The sequence below is a fragment of the Balearica regulorum genome, chromosome 1 (assembly GCF_011004875.1).
Source record: "Balearica regulorum gibbericeps isolate bBalReg1 chromosome 1, bBalReg1.pri, whole genome shotgun sequence".
Classification (NCBI taxonomy): domain Eukaryota; kingdom Metazoa; phylum Chordata; class Aves; order Gruiformes; family Gruidae; genus Balearica; species Balearica regulorum.
Genome location: NC_046184.1, coordinates 192,478,470 through 192,505,596, shown reverse-complemented (window position 1 = coordinate 192,505,596; position 27,127 = coordinate 192,478,470). Strand labels below are relative to the sequence as shown.

At 38.9% G+C, this 27,127-nt stretch overlaps 1 protein-coding gene across 6 annotated transcripts in view; it reads right to left on the bottom strand.

The window, feature by feature from the left end:
• Positions 1 to 14,350: 14,350 nt before the first annotated feature.
• The window catches only part of DCLK1 (doublecortin like kinase 1), a 255,747-nt gene continuing 242,970 nt past the window's right edge, over positions 14,351 to 27,127 (bottom strand). For 4 of the 6 annotated variants that reach the window (XM_075742005.1, XM_075742008.1, XM_075742012.1 and 1 more), the window contains one exon: positions 14,351 to 15,550. In XM_075742005.1, the coding sequence (XP_075598120.1) occupies positions 15,386 to 15,550 (165 nt within the window). In that variant the 3' untranslated portion in view covers positions 14,351 to 15,385. Of the gene's footprint in view, positions 15,562 to 25,034; positions 25,109 to 27,127 lie in introns of all 6 variants that reach the window. The other 2 variants (XM_075742006.1, XM_075742007.1) reach the window with 2 other exon arrangements.

The window sequence follows — 27,127 nt, the reverse complement described above, 5'->3', positions numbered from 1 at the left end:
AACTCCATGACTTTTTGGTTGTAGCAAACTCCGCCCAGCCCATTTTGTTCCTCCACATGCTCTTTCCATCACCCTTGAGCTCAGGCCTTGGCTCTTCCTTGCTGTTTTCAGCAATCTCCCCATTTCTGCAGGCTGCAGGACTCAGTGGAGCAGGCTGCTTTGCTCCTGGAGGAGCTGGCTGCTGCCCCTCCACACAGACCACTGCCTTTCTAAAGAACACATCATGCAAGCTAAAAATTAGCAAATAAACCAGATCTTGGCCATCACATACGCTTTGGCTGTTCAAACTGACAACTCATTTTCCTGTTGTTTCTTTGAAGAGCCCTAGTACCTCTGTGCTCTGCTGCAAGGACATAAAATTGGCCACAAAGCTGATGCTGGGGTCAGAGAGAGGCCACGTGCTGCTCCTGTGATTTGGGCAAGTTGAAAAGTTTCTGGACACCGATAGTTGCACAGGCTCACCAGAGGCCGTTAGAGCTTTACTTCTAAAAATCTTCATCTGTTTGATGTGTTTCAGGGCTTCCTCCATGCCAGCTGCAGTGAAGTCTCCCCTGAGCAGAGCGTAACCCTGTAGCGCAGACGCAACATCAGAGCTGCAGACAGGAGGTTAAAACAAAAGCAGCTGTCACCTCTTCATTTGGCCTAAAAGAAAAATCCACAGGACTGGGTATCAAGTGGAAAATGTGAAGTCTAGTCCTTCAAAGTGAGGAGCTGGGACAGCCAGCTCCTGCCCCCATGCTGGCACGGTCTGGATGAGCCAGCTGCCCACTCTTCCTGTTACAGCATTGCACCTTGCCATCACTACATCATTTGCACCCTCGTGCAGTGTGGAATGCTCTGCAGCCAGAGTAGCTGGCCATCTCTTGCTGGTTCCTGCATCGCCAAACCTTTTAGAACGTGAGTCACTGAAATCCTGCAGTCTGGAAACTTTTGCTTGGTTCACGGTGTGTCAGGTTTTTGTGCGCTCCTTTTCAGCTCATCACTCTTCACTGGGTATGTTCTCGTGATTTGTGAACTGCTGGTCTCTAGGAATTTCAGTACCACATGGTTATTTGTGGTTTGGCTTTCTCCATCTATCATTTTTTACACATATATGTATGTATACCAGTCTCCATCCCACTCCAGCTTCTAGACTGAGTTCTCAGTCTCTCTCAGGGTTTCACCAGCAGCCTCAGTGCAGAAAAAGTCACTTTCTCCCAGTTTGTGTCCCAATACAGGCACCCAGCCAGTCATTAAACCTTTCCAATGGCCTCAGAAAATTTCTGCCTATGGCAATTATGGTACCATCAACCTCAAGTTGCAGGCAGGAACCTACAAGTCTCCCTTCAAGTATTGCTGCTCTAAGGGGCAAAGGTTGACATTTTAATGGCAACCACTGCATATTTTACACAAATTAGGCTACTGAGCACATTAATACATGCAGTCAGTGACTTAGGTGCTTAACTGATCCATTTGGGTGAAATGGGAAAGACTGCAAGGAATGAGAACCAGTTTCTCCTGACATGTAAAGAGAAAAGGATGACACTTTCCGATCTGTTACATACTCACAATTAGAAGAAAATATTATAATTGATTACTCACAGGTGTTTTCTTAGCAAGAACAAAAATACCAAAGGGAAAAGTCCATAGTTCTCAAAAACTGAACACAGAAACAACATGAAACTTTTCTGCTACACACTGTTGAAGAAAGGATGGTGTTCTTCACTGATGCACAGAAAACTGGAACTATATTGGGGAAAAAAAAATCAGGATTTTCTCTTCCTCCAGCCAATGGAAGGGACCGTTTTTGCAGGAGAGTGATTGCACATGTTTAGTGGCACTTCAACCCAGCATTTTAGGAAAAGACCAAATTGCTGTCCATAGAGGCAGGATTGTGATCTACAACACCCTTCCTTTGTGTTGTGGCTCTCAGCGCAGGGAGAACAGCTTGCTGGGCCACTGTGCTTTGCTTCCAGTTCTGCGGCTGCAAAGTCTGCAGGTAGAGAAGGCCTGTGGGGTTCTGCAGCCTTCAGTAATTAGGTGTGCATTAAGAAAATGGTTTTAAAGAATTTTTAACAAAAGAAATCTAGGCCAAAATGTCCTCCTTGGTTGCAGTTTAATTCAGCATCGCCTGGTCAAAAATGAGATATTTCATATTCTTAAGGAACAACTGGAACTGACAAATTCATTACTTAATCAGGCTAATCTAGTAAATTAAGAGGTAATTCTGAAGAAATAATGAAAACTCTCTAGTGGCATATTAATTATGACTTTCTTTTCAGCCGTTAAGAAAGGAGGATTATGGATGTGGCCAAGAATAAAAAGAGATCTATTTTCAGGGTCAGTGGATTTATCTTTTCAAGGGTCTAACAGAAAAGAATAAATTGATTTCTCTCTGTGCAGGTGGTTTGAGAAGCCTTGGACCAGAGATATCTTTTTTTTTTTTTTTTTTTTTTACTACATTGCATAATTAAATTTGCTGTATTTCAAGGTTCAGTATCTGCTCAAATAAATACATGCAAATTCATGTTTTTGATCGAAAATCCAGCAAACTCTGATAACAGGCAACTCAGTGCTAAAAGTTTAACTTTCTAATTGTAATGTCATTCCTTAACTTTGTTACCTGTGTATTTTGTTTCTCTTACCTAGCGCTGGTATAAAAAGATACCAGTTTGGGGGATATCCTGGAACGTTGTGGTACCATAGATTTGACTATGTGGCACTTGCATGTAAAATAACAATACAAAGCTCCATGTTATGTGAAAGGAAAGAAATAGTGAATTACCAAGGTTTCTATTCAGGTTTCTCTGCCTGAAGTGCAAAATGTCTGTGTCTTATAATGAGCAGATGGACATAATGTAGTTCTATCTTCCTTATCTACCTGTTGCCCATAGAGGAGAATCATGAGAAGATTTGGATAGTTTTTTGATGTAATGCTGTCAATCTTTCCTTTTTTTTTTTTTTCCCTTCTTTTGTTTTTAATGTTTCCAGAGTCCCATTTCCCTGAACATATCAGAAACAGATAACAGGAATCAGAATCACAGAATCATAGAATGGTTTGGGTTGGAAGGGACCTCAAACATCATCTAGTTCCAACCCCCCTGCCACAGGCAGGGACACCCTCCACTAGACCAGGTTGCTCAAAGCTCCATCCAACCTGATCTTGAACACTTCCAGGGATCCAGGGGCAGCCACAGCTTCTCTGGGCAACCTGTTCCAGTGCCTCACCACCCTCACACGGAAGAATTTCTTCCTAATATCTAATCTAAATCTACCCTCCTACAGTTTAAAGCCATTACCTCTTGTCCTATCACTACACTCCCTCATAAACAGTCCCTCTCCAGCTTTTCTGTAGGCTTCCTTTAAGTACTGAAAGGTCACAATAAGGTCTCCCTGGAGCCTTCTCCAGGCTGAACAACCCCAGCTCTCTCAGCCTGTCTTCACAGGAGAGGTGCTCCAGCCCTCTGATCATCTTCATGGCCCTCCTCTGGACTTGTGCCAACAGCTCCATGTCTTTCTTGTACTGAAGACCCCAGAGCTGGATGCAGTACTCCAGGTGGGGTCTCACAAGGGGGGAGTAGAAGGGTAGAATCACCTCCCTCAACCTGCTGGTCACGCCTCTTTTGATGCAGCCCAGGACATGGTTGGCTTTCTGGGCTGCTAGTGCACACAGCTGGCTCATGTTGAGCTTTTCATCAATCAGCATTCCCAAGTCCTTCTCCTCAGGGCTGCTTTCAATCCATTCCTTGCCCAGCCTGTAGTTGTGCTTGGGATTGTGCCAACCCACGTGCCGGACCTTGCACTTGGCCTTGTTGAACTTCATGAGGTTCACGGGGGCTCACCTGTCCAGCCTGTCAAGGTCCCTCTGGATGATATCCCTTCCCTCCAGCACGTTGACCACACCACACAGCTTGGTGTCATCAGCAAACTTGCTGAGGGTGCACTCGATCCCACTGTCCATGTTGCCAACAAAGATGTTAAACAGTGCCGATCCCAATACTGACCCCTGAGGAACACCACTCATTGCTGATCTCCACTTGGACATTGACGTTGACCACAACTCTTTGAGTGTGACCATCCAGCCAATTCCTTATCCACTGAGTGGTCCATCCAGCAAATCCATGTCTCTCCAATTTAGAGACAAGGATATCATGAGGGGCAGCATCAAATGCTTTGCATAAATCCAGGTAGATGACGTCAGTTGCTGTTCCCTTGTCCACCAACACTGTAACCCCATAATAAAAGGCCACCAAATTTCTCAGCCATTATTTGGCCTTAGTGAAGCCACGTTGGCTGTCACCAATCACCTCCTTATTTTCCGTGTGCCTGAACATAGTTTCCAGCAGGATCTGCTCCCTGATCTTGCCAGGCACAGAGGTGAGACTGACCAGCCCGTAATTCCCCGGTTCTTCCTTTTTCCCTTTTTTAAAAATGGGGGTTATGTTCCTCCTTTTCCAGTCAGTGGGAACTTCACCAGACTGCCACGACTTCTCAAATATGATGGATAGTGGCTTAGCCACTTCATCTGCCAGTTCCCTCAGGACCCACAAATGCATCTCATCAGGTCCCATGGTCTTATGCACCTTCAGGTTCCTTAGATATTCTCGAACCTGATCTCCTACAGTGGGTGGTTTTTCATTTTCCCAGTCCCTGCCTTTGCCTTCTGTGACGTGGGCAGTGTGGCTAGAGCCCTTGCTGGTGAAGACTGAGACAAAGAAGTCGTTGAGTACCTCAGCCCTCTCCATATCCTGGGTAACCAGATCTCCTGTTTTGTTCTGGAGGGGGCCCACATTTTCCCTCGTCTTTCTTTTATCACTGTCATACCTATAGAAACTTTTCTCGTTGTCCTTGATTGAAGGCAAGATTGAACTTCAAACAAGTTTCCTGTTTAGAAAAACGAAAGCAAACCCCAAAACCCAAATCCATCTCCTTTCCAGGGAAGACTTGCTTATGAGCATTTACTGCTCATTTGCAAGCCGCCTACAGGGTCCCCATTTGCTGCCTGATGTCTGGAAATTGTCACAGCCAGCACAGAGGCAACAAACCAGCATCCCAATAGCTGCATTTTTCAGTCCCTTTGCAGAATTGTGTCCTTCATGATTGTCATTGGTTCAAGCATCTTTCAAAAAGAGGATTTCACTGTCCTTCATTTAGCCATACTAAATGGTATTTAAGGCACCATCAATTTTTACCTTGTCAGAAGCTGCTGATGACCATACAGTGCAGAGGAGCCTGATAGCTGCTGGTGTTTTCTGGCAGAGACCGGCAGTGCAAAGCCTGCCTGCTGGTCTACAGTGGGCCAGGGTTTGGTTTACCACCTACACTGCAACAAGTGGAAAACACTGCCTAGCCAGCACAGCTCTGGCTCAGAGCGAATAGCTACAACCGGGGCAGCATGAGGCTTAAGGTTTCCAGCAATTGCCTTTTCCCGTCTTGAAGGTTAACTGGTAACAAATAATAAAGCTGTATGTCATTTATCACCTTGGGGCAAGTGACTGCAAGATAGAGTCTGTGTGTGTCTTCCGTCTTTGTCCTTTACAGAGCATTGGAAAAACCTAAAGCATAGAGGCAATCTGAAGGCAAAACATGATGCCACCTCTCCATGTAGTCCCAGTTTTACTGAGCATGTGTAATGTTTAAATATAAAAGATTGTGTCCCAATCTCCTCCAAGTCTTTCTTCTTTTGTTATTGTAATATTTTTTCACATCATCCCACTCTTTCAGTTGATTCAAAATAAAAATGCTTTGAAAGATGCAGATATAAAGAACAACAGTGTAAAACTTGATCCCAACAGACATAATACACACTTTTTAGATCTTACCCCTTACTTTCATTTACACTTTAAGCCACCAGTGCTGTTGAAAGTAGTTCCATCTTCCCACTGCAGCAGTCACATTTTCGTAGCCTTTTTCCTTCCATGCTGGTGTATCGGAGCAACGAACAGAACCAGGTGATAAATGCATGCTAAAACTTTTTTATTCCCCTGGAGCAATTTCCTTAATCTGTTTTACCACATGGATGTACAACATTTGCACTGCATGAGAAAAGGGGAATGTAGGAAGGAGAAAGAAATGAGTGGGCTGGAGGTGTGTGAAAGGGGGCAGAGAAGAAGGGGGCTGTTTTCTCTGAAGACGGTGAAAGTTCGTGAAAGTTCATGAAAGTTTATGGTGCTCACGAATCACTAGCCTTCATTTCAGAATGTCAAAAGCTTGTGCTTCCAGTAAGATGGAGAACATGCTCTTTGGAAAGACAAAGTCCAAAAGGGAAAGTACTACTACATGCCTGTAACCCTGTTGTCAGTTCATTTCTGTGAACGTAAAAATTCATCTTCTAGACAGACTGAATACTAGTCTTTAGTTTTGCAGCTATCTCCTGCATCAAGAATCATTCCATGAACCAGCTGTTAAATAGCAACTATTAACTTGTAAATGAGAGTAGGATGAAATACACGCTTTTATCAACATAGATAAAATAGCACTTTTTCTGCCTTTCAGCAAAAATAATCAGAGAGCCCTGGTGGGATCTCATATTACTCAGACTCCTTATTTGTAGCTTTTACACTCCAGCACACTTGCTGATAATGTATAAAGTATGAAATTAAAACTAAATCAATTGTCAGAACAAATGAAAAAGTACACTATGCAATGCATTATCCTCTGGTCTTTTATTGTATTTCTTAATTCACCTGCTAATTCCCCAAATCCATCCATTTACAATGAATCTTCCAGTCATTAGTGGGATTTAGTGGGCTTCCACTGTAAAACAGTATTCAGATTTCTCATGAGAGTTGGTATGTATAGTGTTGAAGGGCATCAGATACAAAAGCTGTCAGTCCACAACTAGATTTGATTTCCATGCACTTATCCAAACTCACCTCCTGGGCTGGGAAATTAACACGAGGTGTGAAATTTTTGAATAGTTGTGTCTTTTTGCCTTTTTTTTTTTTTTTTTTTAATAATTGTGCTTATCGAGACTCACTTTGTTGCAGAGGTTTATATGGGAAAACTAGGATGTGGCTGCATGACTAATTTTTAAAGCCTGTGCATAGCTTCTCAGGAATGCAGCTGACTGTAATTCCTTAGTGGCTTGCTTGTGATGACTGCAGTGAAATATATTGTAATGCTTCTCTGCTCAAGAAACATGAGCTTGTTAGAAGTTGAGACTAGAGCTGACCTATTAAGTGATTTGTCCTTTTCTACTCTTTTATTACCATTTTAAAGCAAATATTTTACATAAAATTAAGCAACAACTTAAAAACTTAGCTTGTAAATTAAGGTGATAATATCAGATCTCATTCCTTTTAATTTACATTTATTAGCATAAATGGTAGGATTTGAAATATGCCGTTTGGCTTCCCTCCTGATTTTTACAGCAATATGTATCATCTAGAAATTATTTAATTAGTACCTTGAAAATTAAAGATTCATCTATGCCATTCAAACCACATAGCAATTCCTAAGTTTCTTACTTAGGAAAAAAAATGAAATTTTTTCTAAATTGAAATCATTTATAAACTTGTTTAAAGGCCTCCACTACCTTAGAAAGCTTTTTAGCATGCATGAGAAAAGTGCTATTTAATTTCACACTCAACTAATCCTTTAACAACTTTCTTTCAGGCAGAATATAAAAGGTTATTATTAATTCCTTAATAAAATAAAAAATAAGTTATAGTGGATATGTCTTTAACCTTGGACCAGTTTGAGTAATTTTTTTTCCCTCAGATAAGACACCGAAGATCAGCATAAATGGCAAGTGATAAATTGGCCTCTGGGAATTACTCAAGAGTCCTCCTCCCTTTTTTCACATCAACTCTCTCTGCAAATGCCTCTTCTGAACTACTTCTGGTTTTAGCATCAGTCAGTCAATTTGATTCCTCCCACCTCTTAACTATCAATGGCAGAAGTTGTTAAGATCTGATGTTACCCACCTTAAATTTCAACTCCCTGTTACACTGAAGTAATTTCACAAAGACTACACCTAGTTAAGATCCACGATGAACGCCAAATTGTCAGAAGTTCATATCTTAAAGGCTTATTTGACTTTTCCTTTGTGCTTGGATTTGCTGAAAACAAAAAAAATCTATCAGTCTCCTTTGCAAGATACAGCACCAGGAACTCCCTTGGATGTACGATCCATTGCATTTATACCTCGCGAATAATCCTCTTTCTCAATTTACCAATTTCTCTCTTACTAGTTCTCAAACTCTCACCATATCAGGGACCCCAGCTTCAATAGCTGTGGGCATTCTGTTTGAAAAGAAAATAAATTTATAGGTGCTATTATTCATATAAGACCCTTGTGGTCTTATTAGGAGATGTTGAAGCATTCCAGGCACCTAATGGAGATGCCTAGGTTAAAAAAGTAATTACCTCTGAATGGCAATGGTGGTGGTGGTAGTACTAGTAATAGTAGCAGTAGCAGTAACAATTACAGTAGTAATGTCATCTCTCTTCAGAGTAATTCTAGACAGGTAAGCTAGGCTTCTTTTCATCACTTCTTTTTTTCTCCAGGCACTTAAAATTAGATGTGTGTGAATAACTTATCACTAGCTTTAAAATCTATTAAGAATAGAAATAGAAATACAAGGTATCTTCTGGATTTCTGAGTCCATTGTCTTCCTAAAACAGGAAATGCATATGAGGACATATCAGAAACACCTCAAGAAGAAAGTTTCTCATCAACAGATCAAACTCCACCTGAAAATCAATTGGAGTTTCTTGACTCCAGTAGTCCTATTGGAAAAAACTCTCAAGAAACTGTTTGATCAGTTGGTCAGAAACCATCTTCCAAATGCCAGTCTACATTTGTCATGGCTAATTTCTACCTGTATGCTTTTTTCTAGCTCTGTCATTTAGCATAAACAGTTATTTTCCCAACCTGTTATTTACTCATGGCTTGAGCAAATGTGCAGCACTGCAGGCGGATGCCAAGAAAATGGCACAACTCTGTCCAGTGACCCTTCCCTACCCACTTAGGTAGGGTGAACACTTTTGGAAATGATGGAGCGCTATGGTTCATGACTCAAGTCAATCAATAAGAAGGATTAGGAAGACATTTCCAGGTGGGTCATTCTATGAATTCTTTATTTCATGGATGCTTTGTTCCTTCCTCTGGCCCCTGCTGCAAAAAACTGCAAGTAATATGGAACCTCAGTATGGCAACTCAGTTCTTACTGAAGCTATATCTGGCATGGGCTATCCAAGTATGTAAGCAGACAAGTATAAAATGCATAGACTTTACTTTTTGAAAGCTGTCTTTTCCCGAAAGGACCCATTAAGATAGAAGCATGCTGCAGTATTGCTATTAAAAAAATTAATTTACAGTCATTTTTTAAACACCTAATTTCCCCACTAGCCTGTATGTAACACTACTTCAAACAGCTACACACGGTCTCATTTAGTGAATATATGAGGAAGAGGTCTGCATTATGTTTGCTAAAAGAACTAGGATTTCAATTCCATCTGCCACTGGGTGTGTTTGACTTGTATATTAATTATGCCTGTTTGTAGCTGTAAATTTGCTCCAGATTAGTAGTTGATTGGCTGCACACATGGATTCATTACACTGTGTGGCTCCCTTGCACTTGTGTAGTTTTCAAATGATTCCATACTTATGCTTTTTAAAGTGCTTTTAATACCTCTCCTATTCAGTGTGAGCTTTCAACCCTGTCTTATTCAGACAATTTTTTTCCCCTTAAGAGAAAACACGTTCCTTTGATTCTTCTCTTTGTGGACCCTTTTGGCTGGTGTAACGTCAGCTTTGTCCATGGTGCTACTGTAAAATACAAGATGAAACTGCTGCTTCTCCCAGTCTTACAGGGAGATTCAGCATATTCACATTTAGCGTTTGCTGCGTAGAATGACTTAAACTAATGGGTTTAGGAATTACACGAGCACTCAGCAGGGTGTATATACATACCCATTACTGCGCAAACTTTAAATGCTTGTCACGTCGAAATAAAACTCTCCCACATGTGGAACATTTTTACTCTTGATCACTGAGTTTTCTCCCTGCTTTTCAAAATGCCCAAAAGTTCTGAGCTGTCACCTTTGTAGTTAAGACCTGTGAGATATGCCTGAAAATGGAACACATCTGAAATGAGCTGCATAAAAACCGCCTTTGTGTCTCTGTGTGTGAATGTTTGTGTACACTTAGAAAATAAATGTCAAAGAGGTCAAGCTGATTTCCCTCATATTTTAGGAAAAGAATCACTCTGAGCTGAAAAATTGTATGCCAAGTTTCTGCCTGAAGCAAGTTTTTACGATCAAATTAAAAACCTTTGAGACTAAGAGTTTATAATGGAAATACTAACACAGCCTTAACCATGGCAGCACTAGCAGGCACTGCAATAATATTAGGAAAGCTCTCCTTGCCCACAATCTAAACTAAATAAAAAAGATGCCATTTTCTAACATATACCACAGGCTAGCAAATAACAATGATTTAATGTACTTGCCCTGTGGTAATGTAGTAGCACTGCAAACCTCTGAGCCAATTTTTCTTTCTTTTTTTTTTTTTCTTTTTAAACATATATGCCCCATAGGGAAAGGATTGCAATTTAGCTCTTATTTGTGGATATATCGCTTTCATTTCAACAATTCTTGAAAGCCTTCCTGCTGTCACACGCTACTGTATGCGAGCACCCAACTGAATAAAGACCCACCAGGCTTTTTCAGGAGTTTATTCACAGGTTTGGCTTTGCTTATTGTAGTATGCACCACATTTAAATTAGATGAGGGCTACTGTAAAGCAATAACATTGTCAATGACTGGAATCTCACTTTCCCCTCTAACAGTCTGAAGCAAATTAATGTATTGGTTGTTCATTAACAAGTAAACAGTTTCTGCTACAATGTCAAGGAAAAAGAATGTGTTCATTAATATGAACAATCTTCATCTACAAAGATGATTTACACAATGCATGTCATGAGATAGCTTTCCCCTAACTAGTACACTACCAAACTGAAAAGCTGATTCTGAGGACTTTCTTGAAATTACAATATTGTTTGTTTACCAATAAGAAAGACAGTCTCATTCACCTATGCCACCATTGTAAGCTCTATAGTAAGTACTTAAAAAAAGAGATTTCTGGAATCACTTGTGGAATTAATAAAATTGATAACTACAGACTTACACTGCATCAATGATACATATTATTCCTGTTATAAGTTAAGCTAAAAATAAGATTAATTTGGTTATAGAAATTCCTTAAACAACAACACTTAAATTATTTCAAACTTGAATTTTTTCAAGAATTTTCTGAAAAAAATCAGCAAACACTGGCTAAAAAAGCAAAGCAGTTTGGATACACCAATGTAATCAGCATGCCTAGTGCTTTTCTGTTAACCCTCTGAGTAGAACTATAGTATTCTGGATTTTTTGTACATTAATGCTATGAAAATTATTAACTTACAGAAATATTAATTTATATGTCATGACGTAATAAATCATGTTCTAAATATATTTGGGCTAGGCACCTCATCTAGTGAGGGATTCATCCATCCTAGAATTTTAATTATCCACTAGAGAAGCCAGTCTCTAGCAACTGTAAGGGAAGTTTAGATGATTGCCCTAGATTAGATGCTTAATTCTTGGATACATCTAGATGAGACAACGCCCAGCTCAGTACTGTTTAACTAATCCTGTTCTATCACCTATCAGTACTACATTTTCACATCAAAGTTTGCTTACTGCATGTAAACTCACTAGAATATTGCACTTAGGTTGGACTCTACGTTATCCCCACTTACATTTAATTGAGAGAAATTAATCTGGAAGTGACCCTGTTCTCCTCTCCTGTTAGTACCAAGATCAGACCGACAGGCATCTCCAGAGACCAAATATTAGATGACCTGAATCACCCTTTGGAAGTGCTCCTCTCCATCTCCTTGGTGATAGACGGTGCCTACCATGACTGCCATCCATCTCAGCTAACTACATAGGCTTGGTGGGAGGAAGTTGGCCTTCTATATGTAATAAGCATTAAAAAAATTGTTGTCACATTTAGCACCAATACGATGCAATGATTCAAAAGGGAAAAAAAGAAGGAAGTCAGGAGGACTGGTATGTATTACACTAAAATGACCACAGTGTGCTATGTGCTCTCCCAGATTATCACATTAGAAATAGTCTGTTATTTTCACTGGTGTTTCAAGTATTTTTAGGGCCACATATTCTGTCTTCACTTACCCCCAGGAATTCGGAGATTAGACAAGAAAAGGGGCAGTCACTGCCAAACAAACTTGAACCATTATTATTTCCATGAAACTATACACATATATACATATATATGGTTATATTTAAAAATATATATGGATATATTTAAAACCATCATGGAAACCACTTTTAAAATAGTTTAAATATTCAGATACCTTTCCTTGAAGCCTCAAAAGAGGCTATCAGCAATTTGAAACCCAATCTCTCACAGATCTAAAAATAACCTAAAATAAATATTTTTATAGTTATGTTCATAAAACATGAACCAGAGATCAGAAACATATAAGATGTTGGGGATGAGTAGGGATTTCAGGATCTAGGATTATTTTTACATGCATTTTAAGTAGTACAAGATGGTGTAAGATGAAGGAGCCAAACATCTTATTTTAATGATAACTCTGTATTCCAAAGCAAAGCAAAGGTGATAGGAAAATCCCAGATGGGTTTTTGAATAATATTTCTCATGCATAAGGTGATACATATTTTAATATTTTTTTTCTCCTGATTTCCCTCTCTAATTAAGAAGAATGAATGTCAGCCTTTGGTTTATGACTGCCAAATTTTCCCAATTGTTAAGGAGCATGTGGTATTAATGGGCACCTTTTTATCACCAAATGTATGTCTTGCATTTACATGGTTGAGTTGTATCTCTTCTAAAGGGAAGGCTGCGATATAATGTGGGAAGGGCAATGCTGGAAAAACATGCCAGATCCTGACCTACTGTAAACTGATGTAGGTAAGTGGCAAGGAGGGATTTACATTGGCTGAGGGTTTGGTCCTATGGAAAAATAATCCCTGTCCTATCCAAATGTTATTGAACTGCAACCATTAGCATCACAACGGCAATGGCTATGCCTTATCTACCAAGGGTCTTCTCTCTGCAATCACTCTAGGGTTGGATGGGCACAGTCAAGGATCTGTCACAGACACAGCCCTTTCCCAAAACCTTTATCCCTTCACCTCTTGCCCCTGTGGAGTTCTGCAACAAGACATCTATTTGCTTCACTTGTGTTAAGATGTTGTTACTCAGGTTCCAGAGTAACGGAGGCCATGCACAGGCCTTCTGCCCATGGATGTACATTCGGAGATCAGAGTCTCCTGATGACTTGGGGTGAGATTCATTCTACTAAACTCATAATCTGAAGTTTGGTGTTTGATGTAATCTTCCACCAGCAGTTCCTTCTACAGTCAATGGACTGAGAGCAATAGGTGAATCAAAGCATGAGTCCTGCCTGAAATGTATGCCCATGACAGGTGAGATGAATCAAACTTGGAAATGCTCATCTATCTGCATGACCAAAGAAATCTGGACATGTAGTTCAGACTACATGTCTCACTTCCAGATTATTAACCTTGGGTGAATTTAACTGCATTCTGTATGAAATACTTGTACCACTTGTGTGAAGACTCATAAGATGAAATTCCTGTATTTAAAATCTTCAGAGCTTTTAATATATAAATTTTCATGACTGAGACAATGAAAGACGCATTTCAAAGGATGGAGAAACAAAACAATTTCAATGTTTCTTGAAATATGGTTCAAGTGATACTTCCAATTAGAAATGCAAAAGAGCATTACACTAGCTCCAACAAGTTGCAGGTGCACATTCACTGCCACAACTGCTCATAGGGACAGTTCCATGAGCAAACACAACTCAGAATGGAAGTGGCACTGTGGGCATCTTGCCCTGTTACTCCAAAACTTATTTATACTTCCCAGCGAGATCAGAAAAGTCTGCATATCTTTTTGGGCAGCATATTGATATTTCTAGCTGTATGATATGAAAGCAAAAGGAAGAAAGAAGGAGAGAAAAAGAGAAGGGGGAAAGAGAGGAAATCACATTTATGTGACTTCTGAAAAACACTGTGAGAACATTTTAACTTTAGAGGGGAAAAATTCAATTTTATATGAGTAATAAGAGAAAGTATAAATTTCATAATGTTGTTGTTTACTTTAGAATAAGATTTTGGAAGTTGCCTTTTTCATTCATGTGAAATTCTGACTGATTTTATAATAATTTTTCTTTCAAATTATCATATCTAACACAAAAGTCTACAAAACGTAATATTTCTGTGGAAGCCAGCTTTACGATAACAGTTAAATAAAATGCTGTAATGCTGTGTTGAGGTTTTCACAAACCAGAAATATGTATACTCTGTGTAAATGCTCATTTTATTAAATATTACAAATAGAACTGGTGAATCATTTTTAGTTTCTCCATTCTAAGACAAAACTTTCACTAATTCAGTTTAGGCTTTACATATATATTAAATGACTTGTATTTTCCCCAATTTAGAAGTACTCTATTTATTTTAAGAGTAATTCTCATCAATGTTAATCATTAAAAATTACTCTCCCAGAATAACCAGGTCATGCTGAGAGGTTGCCCGTACATTACTGCATGTGAGGCAAAGGAACCAGGAACTTCTCGACTAGATCATTACATACCATTACATGACAGAACATGTCCTCAAGCCATTTCCCAAGACTACGTTGTCATTAGCAGCAAATGATATGGAAGCAACCTTTTGTGGCTATCATCATGTCACCTTCTGTAAACTATGAGGCTGCCCTAAACTGAATTTCCCATTTAGCTTGCATAATATCCTCCAACAACAGTCACTCCCTGTGGAAGTACAATGCAGGTTCAGAACGAGCTGCTGTAGAAGATACTGTTTGTTTAATTTTATTTTCATTTTTAAAGCCTACATTTGTAACCCCTAAGAAATAGTGCGTTTGATATTGTTTTGGCCAGAAACAGGCAAGGAACTTTAGGGTACTATAAAAGATATGTGCGTATAAAAGCAAAAAAGCCAGAATAAAGCCCTAATGTGGGTTGTCAAGATTTAAGTTGATCGTTTACTCAGAGGGTTAACATGTGCTAAAATTACATACTGCAGTTCCTAGCTTCACTGATGAAAACATTCACTGCTTCTATCTTTAAATAAAAAAGCAAAATAGCCTTAACCCTTTGAGGATCATATTAGCAGCAAGTTGCAATCTAAACAGAGAACAAGTATTTCAATCGATTAGGAAATTATTCTTACAAAGATTCTGTGAGCACCCTTTTGTGTTCCACCATCCCAGCGTTTACTGCTGGATAGATAGCTGTAATCACTTCACACAGGTCTGAAGGATTTTCAGGGTCTCAAAGGGTTAAAGCCAAGACTTTTGAGTAAAAGTGTTTTATTAAAAGGGTGAGTTAGGTGAGCGAACAGTCTCGGATGAACTTGGTGAATAGTCTTCCGATTCAGAGTTGAGTTCAGGTGGAGCTTGCTGTGCCTTATAACGTCCCCTCACATCCTGGTTGCGTCTTCGTCGGAAAACCTGCCTCTCCTTATCAAGAGCGGTGGTCTGGCAGGGGCATAAAATAAGAATAAATGAAATTAGGCTGTGTGTGAAATGCAAAGCTAATGAAAACCATGAGTTTTTATGTGGCCTGCAAATACCAGGGATAATAAATGTTCAGACCAAATTAAACCTGTTCTGTCTCAGTCAGGTCTGAAAGGTTGAGCCCACAACATAGCTAAATGCTTTAAGAAGTGCACTTCCCAAACCTTAAGAGGTAGCGTGACATCATCAAGCAGATACAGTGCCATATATATGGATGCCATATGTTCTACTTCTGCATGGTATTAATTTCATCCTTTAATAGATTCAAATTTCAAGCCAAATACCAACTGACCTTCCCCCCACCCTTCTCAAAGTATAAATCTGTTTCTACAGGCAAGGCAGAGATGTATGCTTGTCTTTGATTTGACCTAATGAAGGCTGATACACGCTCACCCATGTTCAAGTCAGTGCAATCGGCTAACAAAGATGGATTGTGATGAAGTTGTCAGACAAGAGAGAAAAACAAACACCGAAGGGAGCCAGCCCAGCTCTTTGACACCTCCTCATGCTGCTCAATGGATGTTCTTAGGGAGAACGTTGAAGAGCTCTGACAGAATGACCTGTTTAGCCTCACTACTGTCTCCCCCTGTTAACCAAGGTCTATCGAATTAAATACTCCGCTAATTTTATGTAGGTCTATCTAGAGCATCTAGAAACAGGGAAGAAGAACGTTTACTTGATGGGCTTTATATTTTGACCAGTTTCTGTCACTGTTGAGAATGCAGGTCCTAATAAGATGGCTGTGACTTCTAGCCACATTCTTTCTTCTGCTTTGTCTGGCACATTTACAAGGGGAAACTGCAATCCAGGTATGGACAGCCCAACTCTGGCCAATGATTTCAAGCATGGCACTGGTTTTTGCTGTTTTCTTGATTACAAGGTATTAGATTGCAGTCCCTGAAATCGCTGTAAAATTACAAGTTCAACAGGATGGCCTTGATTCAGCAAGAGCACTTTGACACAGTTAACTGCCTTCCGAAGCAGGGCTGCCACCTTAAAACATGGCCTGTGATATTTTTTTTTTTTTGGAAAAAGCAAAATGGGAAAAGGCAGGTGGCTAGTAAGATGACACAGAAAATGCAAAAAAATATCTGATTATGGCACTGGAGGCAAAGGTAACTTTGAGAACTGAATAGGTTTAACTGCTAAAAGACTTGTAAAATTTGTCCCTAGTATGAAAATCCCATTTAAAAGAATGCAGCCAAAAGGTTATTCTGCTTCAAAGGATTTATTGTTTTCTCTTGAGATACACATGACTGATTTCTCTAGAAAATTTACCAGTTATAGCGTGAGCCTCAAAGGAGAGCAGAGATGTATTTATAGCCAATATATTTTTGAGAACGAAATGAAAACTAAATCCATCACACCAGTCCAGAATAGCATTATAGCAATCCCTGCTCTAAAATAATGCAATCAGCATTCAATAATGATGTAATAGAGACAGAAAGATGGACAAGAGTACAGAGCTACTATAGCAAATGGATTTAGTTAGGCTAAATTGCTGAACTATTATTTTTGTGTCTAGAACCTACATAGCACTACTTTAAAGGGGTAAAATAATTAACTTTGATAAGTTCATCCCTGTATTTTAAATAATAATTGCTGCAAACCCCAATATTTCTCATCTGCTGAGAATTTCTTTGTTTACTGCTAATCTTTCGGTTAAGAGCTCTAATTAGTATTTTCAATGCCTTCTATGTTTCTTAGCCTTGAACCAATTCAGTTTTTGATTATTTTTTAATGTGAAACAGAAGAATACCTAGATCTTTTACACACAGCGAATATACTGCATACAGTATGTAATTCTGTGTGAAAATTGAAAAGAATGGCATATATTACCATTCTATAAAATACAGATTTCCATTTAAAAGATTTTTTATGCTTACAGGAAATAAGCATTTATTTAAAGTTTAAACCACATCACATCATCCTGTGGTAATAGATACTCTCCTCCGACAAAGTTAAACATTTCTGGTTGAATAAATAAAAATATTTGTATTAAATTCAAAATTTATTTTTAAAACCTGCTACATGAAAATGGTAAATGTATATGTAAAAACTGCAAGTATTTAAAATTAGAAAAGCTACACAGAAGTGAATACTCTTGAATAAAAGACTCTCTTTGAAAATTAGCCTAGGATATTACTTTTTTTAAAGGACAAAATTATGAAATTGCAAAAATAGCTAGATAATTAAATATCAGGACATCATTTTAAAGACGTCTTTAAACAATAAACCCCAAGATACTACTTTTCTACTATTTTGGGGGAAGCTTTGGGGGCTTTTGTTTAAATATACATAAAGGCACTTCCTGCCTCATTAACAAAAAATGTTCGGCAAAAAACCCCCTAATCATCCCACCTAATCCAGCATCTTACACTGTAGTTTGTAGAACCAAATATTTCTGGCTTTCTAACCCTTCAGAAACTTCCTGAGATATTTTCAGACTCTGTTTTTCTTTACATTTTTATCCCAAGTCTCCCTTGAATTTGATCTAATTGGTCTTTATAAAGGCATGCTTGTAGACTCAGGGGCATTATTGTGGTTACTCTCCCGGGCTGAGAGACATTCAGAGCCTTTCTCACCCAAAGAGCTTATTGAATAAAAATGTATAAAGTCACAGAGAACCACAGAAGGGAGTATTTATCTACTGAAAGCAAAACTACACAGACCATATTCTAACATTTAGTGTTTAACGTGTCAGAACCACAAAATGGGTCAGTTCTGGCCACAGACAGAGCGATCACAAGCCCTTGCAAGACCGGGCTTATTCTGCCCAATGTCACGATGACGTTTTGCACTTCCAGTATCTATTACATTGCCAGGTAATATGGCCGCTCTGCATTCTGCACAAATGCGATTTTTCATTTAATGAGGTCACGGTTATTTTTTGCCTCTAAAGAATTTCAAAATAGGATAGATTAATGCTTTGGAATGCCGGGGAGATGGTAAGATACATTTGAGTAATGACTGCATGTGTTTTGTAAGTGTAATTTTCACCTACTGTACCCTCTCATGCATGTGAGCATATTCCAAAAATCAGCTTTTTCATTATTATTACTGTTTTTGTAACAAAGACCTCTTATACGCATTGCCTTGGTTTAATAGATTTATTATTTCATCTACTATTCAGCTGGGTGGTTTGCCGGTGCATGAACCAGTCCATTATGGATTTCCAGGGCATTTCTACTTTAAGCTACTCTTTCAATAAATAATAAGAGGATCTGAAGTGCACTTATGCTTCACAGGGCTGCAAATCCCAGATTTTCATTATCACATTTTGACATTTTTTTCCCAGCTCGAGGCGAGAGAGTGAGAACTTTGAGCACTATATGATAGTAATGGCAACTAAAATGTAAGGATAGCATTTTTATTTAAGATATGTGGCTGTCCTCTTACAATCCATATGAGGAAATGTAGAGTTTCTTATCCAGAAGCAGATAAGTAGATTGCCTCTAATAGTTTGGTGCTGATGGGTCTGAAGCACTTCATTAAGCACTAATGTCTTTGGCATCAACATTTAGCAATCTTGGCACCCGGTACCAAATGGTTAACAAGCCGTTTTTGGAAATGCATTTAATTTGAAGTAACGGAGCATTATTTTAAAATCATTGTTTCTGTCACCTATATACTAAGTTGCATTTTTCCAGGATTTTGCCACAGGGAGTGTCGTCTTCCTGATTTCTACATCTTGATGTTGCAGGACTCCTGAGCCACGCAAATTCTGTTTCCTTGGAAAACATTGAACTCTCTGTTTATGAACAGACATTCAAAAACTACAACTGCTCTGATATATATGTTGGATTTGCAGTGGAAGCACCTTATTTTAGCTGCAGGGTGATATTTTCTGTCAGGTCAGTAATTATTGGATTGAAGTAACTGCATTTTATGAATGCAAGCAGTGACTGTTTTTCTTTTCACTTGTCTTAATTTACTGCTAGCCACCAAATATAGATATATATTCATTTCATTAATAAAAGAACATTATTGTGCATTTTGCCTCTTAGCCCATCCATTATTCATACCAGCCAGGAGACTGAACTGGGGATGCAGCTGTTCATGCATTAATCTAAGAAACCCTTCCCTTCACTCGCTTTCATTCTGCAGGAGCATATTTGCAATTTGTTTGCAATTTTCCTGATGCTTTGTTTAGTGTGTGGAATTACATGGACATATGCAATGAAATACTGGTATTTTTCTTGCAGTACATTCTTTTGTATACATGTATGTGTACGCATGTATTTAAATGTTCACACCTAGCTAATTTTATTCTATTTCCTTAAGCTTCTGGCTGGGGACCTTGATATGTTGAGATATGTAACAGCAGGTTTCCCTACTATAAAAATGACCATTAAACAATACTTGTGGCACGAGCCAGGCAGCCCTTCAGTCTGACCTTTTTTTATTTTTTCCATGGGTTTCTCAGGTTATATATATATATATATATACACACGCATATATATATATATATATATGTGATTGATTCATGATTCAAGACACTTTTCAGAGAGTACTTCAAACTTAGCAATGCACCTCAGTCCAGGAGTGAAAGACACATGTTATATTTTAGCCCCTCAGGCACAAGCTATAACTAAGTCAAGTTACACGGTGATTTGGAGACGTGCAAATGACCACATCGAGGGGACAAATTAATCGAGTGGATTTGAACCTAGACCTCCAAATACAAAAGGCCAGTACTTTAGCGCACCATGTAACTTCTGGCATGGAATTTAGCTAAAATGAAAGTAAAAAAGAAAGAAAAGCAAATCAATTATTTGATGTATGCTTTGTACTGTATTGGTGAGTGAATACAAAGACAAGTATTCTACACATAGAACTGCTGAATTCATATTGCTATATTTAAGTTTGTGTTTACTCTTTGACATCCCCCCTTTTTAGAAACACGATTCCTCAGCTGGTTTAAATTACACGTGGAAGAGACTTAGTGCCAAGTTGTTTGCATGGGTGAATTTTATTTATAGTTTGTAAATCAGTTGTGGTTTTCTTACTCAAAGAGCAGGAGAAGAGATTTTAAATGAGTTTAGAAGTTTGCCTGTTTTTACCAATATTGAGTTTACAAAGGGGTTTAGAGTATTAAAAATGGCACTTTACAGATAGCAAGCCTGATTCCCAACTACTTTGCCTGTTGTTGAGATGTCTGGCTGTAACTTTTGACTTGAAAGTGTATTGTATCCACTTGGGACAGGTGTAAGTAACTTGACAGATGCAAAGTAATGGGAATTAGGAAACAAACACACAGGATGGAACTATGGGTTTTCAGATGAGCTATTCAGATAATTTTTTAACTGTGACAGTAAGAACTGTATTTTAAAAATCCAGTATTTTATGAATTCACTATTGACTGGATTGACGATTTTGTTAAGCATTCAGTGTAGCTCATCTCCTTGCTATCGTTGTTACATAGATAAGATCATTAATGACTTTCCCATACATTTCCTGGGCTTTATTTTGCTCCTTCAGCTTTTATACAGTGTCTGTGGGTATAGAAAAAATAACATACACTAACATTTTATACTAGTCATATATATGTATAAAATACTACATATACTAATATTTTCTACTAATATTTTATGTTAGATACACCCACTCTGGTGCTCCCTTGATATTCTGAATCAGCCCAGAAAAGGCAGAAAGTTCAGGCCATTCTCTCAGTAGCAGATTAAAATAATGTTAAGATTCAGACATAAACCAGAACCAGTAAGGAAATTCAGAGTCAAAGAAAACATTGGGAAGTTATTCAAAGTATTGCCTTCAAAATGTGCTGCCATTAGGAGGAATTGGTAAAGCAGCTGAAGAAGGCTATGGACCAGACACTGCAACGCTTGGGGCTAAAGAAAAGGCTTGAAATACTTTCACTCTTAATATTCTGGCTTAGTTATAAGAAAGCAAAAAACCTTGAGTCGCACAAACTGTTAAAAGCCTCAGTTAAGTACATCTTAAAGAAAAGTTCCTTATAAGAAAGTAAATCAGTTATAATATTTCTGAAGGACAATGCAGGTGCCATTTGGATTTTTTGTGGTCACTGTTGCTAAGTTCCAGTAGAAGGGAAATTATAAAAGATAAATACATTGGCTTTAACCCTTTCACAAAGAGATCTGTAAGAGAATGGGCTGACTTTGGAGGAAAAAAAGAAATCCCAAACATAATACCTCTGCTCAGAGGTGGGCGATCTCTGCGGTCCTTGACTTGAGTTGACATTGGCTATTTTGGGAGCATGAAGATGTGATAGTAGGACGGGCATTACCCAGCTACACCAAGGCTGGCTTTCCTGCTTACCAAGAACAATAAGTTGCACCGGCCTTGGGACTGCGGGGGTTTAACTGGAACCTCCAGATCTCAATCCCTACTGACGGCTGCTTTGGCCTTTGCCGCGCTTCTGATTGCAGGGCTGATGTCCCCACAGCATTAAGTGGGCTGCTTTTAAAACATATTATCAGTTCAGGGTCCAAATGATTTTATTGATTTGGCCTCTGGGTTTTTTCTGTTCCTCATATTCAAGGAACACTGTAAGGTTTTCCAGGCATTGTATCTCATACCTGCTACAACAACTATTACTGTGCATAAGATTTGTTTTATTTTAGTATCTAAAAAAAAGTCACGTTGCTTTCACACATACTATCTTACTGAAAAGGGATAAAACAGCATGCAGAATGAGTCCTCAGAAAATTAGGACTTTGAGGCACTTTGAATAGGAAAGTCTTTTAGGCAGAGAAAGGAAAAAGTTTTCTGGTTGCTTGAAGGAGGAAATAGTGCCATTTAAAAAGCTGGTTTAGAAGACTGCTAGAAACTAGGGATAAAAACCATCAAAGGAGTGGTAAAGAAATGAATAGTTTAACACTAACAAAGGGAGCATTACATTTTTCTTGGGACCTGCTTTAATTTTTCACTGTACTTGTGAATTCAGGTTAATTTTCATAGGTCTGGTATAAATTATCTGTTTTATAGATGGGAATTGATAAACCTTTTCATATGCTTTGCATTTGCGCTTACAGTTACCACTAAAACGTAAACACTTGCTAAATCGAAATGGATTTATTTAGACTAAAATGTTGGTCACTACAGCAGTTGCTTGTTTTTTGGAGATGAAAGAGGACTAAACACAGAGCAGTGCTTGTTCGGAGGTACCCCCTGTTATAGCATTTCCTAATTAAGCATCTAGGAGCCCTGCTCTCTCAATTTGCCTTTCCACACTAGGTGCCCTGTTCAGAAAGCACTAATTATAAACATTGTTGTTACTGCCCCCAGCTGGAAAACAGAGCAGTTTATGTATGAATAAGAGAGATTATCGCCCATCTGCTCCAGCCCATTATTCAGGGATGTGTCATTTTGTATGCTGATGGCAACCATTACTAGTGCTTTAGTCAAATGGTCTTTTTTATATATATCTCTCTATATATATACATATATCTATCATATATATACATATATATATAATTTATTTATTTACCAAGTTGCAGAATTAAAGTCTTCTCCCCCTCTACCTTCCCAAAATGCATATGGTTTGTTTCAAAATCTGGGCTATGCAGTTAAACTGAGTCAAGGCCAATCTGAGAGGAGATGCTCGCTTTTATCACAGCCTCCTGTTTCTGGTGGTCTGCTCCCCTTGAAGCTGGGGTTTTAAAAGATCCAAACACTGTGTATAGCAAAAGGAAAAACAGCTTTCTTTTGGTTTTGGGGGGTGTAAAATAAAAATAGTAAAGCAGAGAAGGAGTGTAAACTGATCGTGGAGAGCAATTAAACTCTGGTAAGATAAATAAAACTCATGTGACCTTTCTCCTGTTTTACAGAGGAGGCATTAAATTTGCACCTATTTGACAAAGGCCTGCTTGACACAAAATGCCATCTTTCCTTCATAAGCAGAAAAGAAAAATTCCTCTAATGAAACCCACACTCAGCTAAAGCTGGGCACTCAGGCCCTATTCCCCGCTTCTTCAAAACCAAAAAGCACAGATGCTGTGCTGCTGTCTCTCGGCCATGTTACAGGGCTGGAACCTGCACAGCATGATGCCAAGTGACACGATAGACCAAGCAGATTTTGCTATGCCCTTGCAGGTTGTGGTAGGTTTATAGCCACAAACACAAGTGCAATAGGCTGGAATTGCAGGTACTGCTATACATTTGGGCACTTGGAGTGAAAATGTTTCTTAATTCTTGCTAGCCAGCATTCAGCTGATGGATGGGAACTACTTTTCTACGCCTTGCCTGAAAAGTAGGATTATTTTTAGTTTTTCTTTCCCCAGAACATCCATATCAGAATCTACTTAACCCTCAGTGCGTGCTCGGGGAACTGCTAGGTTTTATGGTTTTATGGAAACTGTGCTGTAGCCCGATGCATGCACTCCGTGAAATGATCCAGGGTGGGAGTTTTACTTTAGTGGAAACACTTGCAGTGACTATCTCTGCTGTTTCACGAATGCGGTTAATTTGCTGGGGTTTTCCAAATACCTCACAGATGAGTTTTTAAAGGCTTCAGTCACTGCAGCGTTAGAAAACGCAGGTTTCACAAGAAACTGAAAAAAATTTCTCCAGCTATCAAAACGCAGGTCTTGTGAGTAATAAGAAGGAAAAAAGCCAGCAAATAACCACTTGATGGAAATTCCAGGGCTCTGGATTGATTGAGGAGGTGCACGGGCCTCACGTGGGCTATCAGACCTGGATCCCTCCTTGCCCTCACTCCAGAATAACCCCCTCCCGCCCAGAGTCCCATTTTATCATACAGGTTAAGCCAGCTAACGACAACCCTGGCACAGTTACACAATGAAGAAAAATATATTCAAAAGACTCATGCATTATTTAAAAAAATCAAATAAAAATAAATAGGTACCAGAAGGGATTTAAAAAGAAACGAGAAAGAATGCATTGTTAGAAACACAAGCTTACCAGCACATACAATGCATTGTATTCCCTTGAACTTGGGAGAGTTTCTATGGACCGCGTAATGTAAATGCATTGTTCAATCTAAGGTAAGGATTGTGTTTAGTGGGTTTAAAATGACAGTATATAGCTCCACATCTCGCATGGAAAAAGAGGAGAATATATGCTGAGAGCCTGTTGCTGCTCCGTGTGTTTCAGAACAGGAGCGCAGGGGAAGCAGATGCCTTAACAAGCAATAGGGAGGGGGAGGGTGCGTACTTCAGCATATCTAGTAGATTTTCTATATACACTGTCCTTTTAACTATAGGGGAAATTGATACTGAGCATGTGCGATGAAGAGAAAGCTGGCGATATGGGTGTGAGGGATGGGTGAAGAAAGGGAATGAGGGGGTGTGGCATCTCAATCAAGATTAAAACGAAACTGATAAAGCAGCATATGGACCGGATAACAAATCAAAAAGCATGTTTATCCACTGAAGGAACTGGTTAATGGAGACTGCCAGCACGTTGCCATGGAAACACTGACTGTTGGCGCTGCACCATCTCATACCTTATCCAATACATTCCTGGTTGTTGGTAGTAGTCCAAAGACCCTGATCTCTTGATGGTAAACCCGTGGTCCAGCTGAGCAGAGAGAAACGGGGCAACTCAGTGGATCGACATTAGGCTAAAGAATTCAGACTCCAGAGCAAGCTGTTCCTTATTTAGTGCATATTTACTGTTTTCACTTTCAGAAGGCACTTATCTAACATCCTAAATCTATGTACCGGAGACAAAAATGAAAAAAAGTAAAGAAATAAAAGAAAAAGATACTAGCTCTAGATTTGGTCTTGCTAAATTAGAAGCCAATTTATTCAAACTAAAATGGAGTTTGCAAAATAGATTACTTAATGCATAATGCATTCATTTAAAAGTCTGATAAATATCTTGTTACCTCCAAAGACAGAAGTGCCCTTTTAAGTTGCACATACCAGTAATGGAAAATTATCTTTTGCAATTAAACTGAGAGGTTTAATAATTTTTAAAAAAATGCAGTGCAACCATCACAAGGAGCAGGCTAGACAGACTACACAAGGCTTAAATTAGACTGCTTCATAATCATGGAATGTGTAAAGATGAAAAGAATCAGGTTTTGATACCCCATCAATCATGGTAATTCATTTCTAAAAATGCGTTAACCTTGGAGAGTCGGACTACTCAGAGCCATGAATAACATTGTTTATCATTTCAGCTTACACCTCATGCTAAAAAAGATAACAGTACAAAACTACTTGGTTTAAAATTGCACCAATTAAAGTCAAAATGGAAATGAACTTAACATTGTGTCCAGGAAACTGTGCTCGTGATATTACTTAAGGAATATAGATCTTTTAAGTTTAGTTTATCATTAGCAGAATCATGTGCATAGGAACAAAGAAAATGTGTTGTCTTCTCTAATCCTTCTGAGCTGCACTAACAGACGGTGGAGACATCATTTAGCTGAGTTAAATAAAATTTTAGGGGAAAATATCTTGAGGAAGGCACTCTGCCCGCTTTAAAATTGTTAGTAATGATGACTTTCACATTGTGCCCTATGAAGAAAAAAGGCCATTTTGTGCTTCAATAACAGCATGGCATATATTTCCAATACTGATGACAGTTTCTAATTCTAAATTCAGAAAAGCAGTTCAACACATTTCTAGTTACCAACCACTTCAAGGGTAGCTAGGAGCTAACTGCAAATTTAATTTTTTTCTTGATGACTCCCCTGCAAGTTTAGAATTTAATAATTTATTCTATTTTGTTAAAACAATGCTGCTTTCATCTTATTTAGAATTAGTTAAAGGACGTTTCCTGTTTAAACCCATGAGAACCTTGTACCTAGAGTTAATTTTTTGTTGGCTTAACTACACTGGTCTACTATTGCCATCTACTGGCTTCCTTGTATGCTGCATATAAAAAACACAAAAGAGATTTTTTTTTAAAAAAGCAGATCAAAAATATTGCCCTAAAATCGAATAGCTAAAAAAGTAATATAGAGAAAATCGGGAGAGTTGCTTCCTAACACAAATTGAAACAATTTCATCGGTGTGGAAATCCTGCCATGAGAAACCCGACTGTGGACAATGATCCCAGGACAACACAGACAAAAGATGGGGAGTGACATCCAAGGCATAGGTTCATCTTTAAGTCGAGCAAAACTCACAGACTAAACTTGGCCTCTCTTCCACACCACCCAAGAAACCCCACCGCTAAAAATGCCCCTCGGAATTTGTAATTATATTTTAAAATCGGCAGAACGCAGGGCAACGACCCACCCGCTGCCTTCCCCTTGCCAGACTGCAGGCAGCGGCCCCGCGCCGGTGTCCCCAGCCCAGCGAGGACTCTGCAAGAGGCAGAGAGCTGCACCAACTTTCTGAGCAGCTTTTCTCTTTTGCTATCCAATTCCTGTGAGCCTCCAGCTGGAGTTTACTCCCATTGCCAAGACAGGGACCTCATACAACCTTAAGAGAACATTATCATTAGTTTTTTCCTCTGTCTTAACAATGGCAAAAATACAAGCACAAAAGTGACAACATACAGGCAAAGCTTTAACACTTCAGACAAGAACACAAATTAAATGATACTCAGTTCATATATGGAATTACAGCACACCTCTGGATT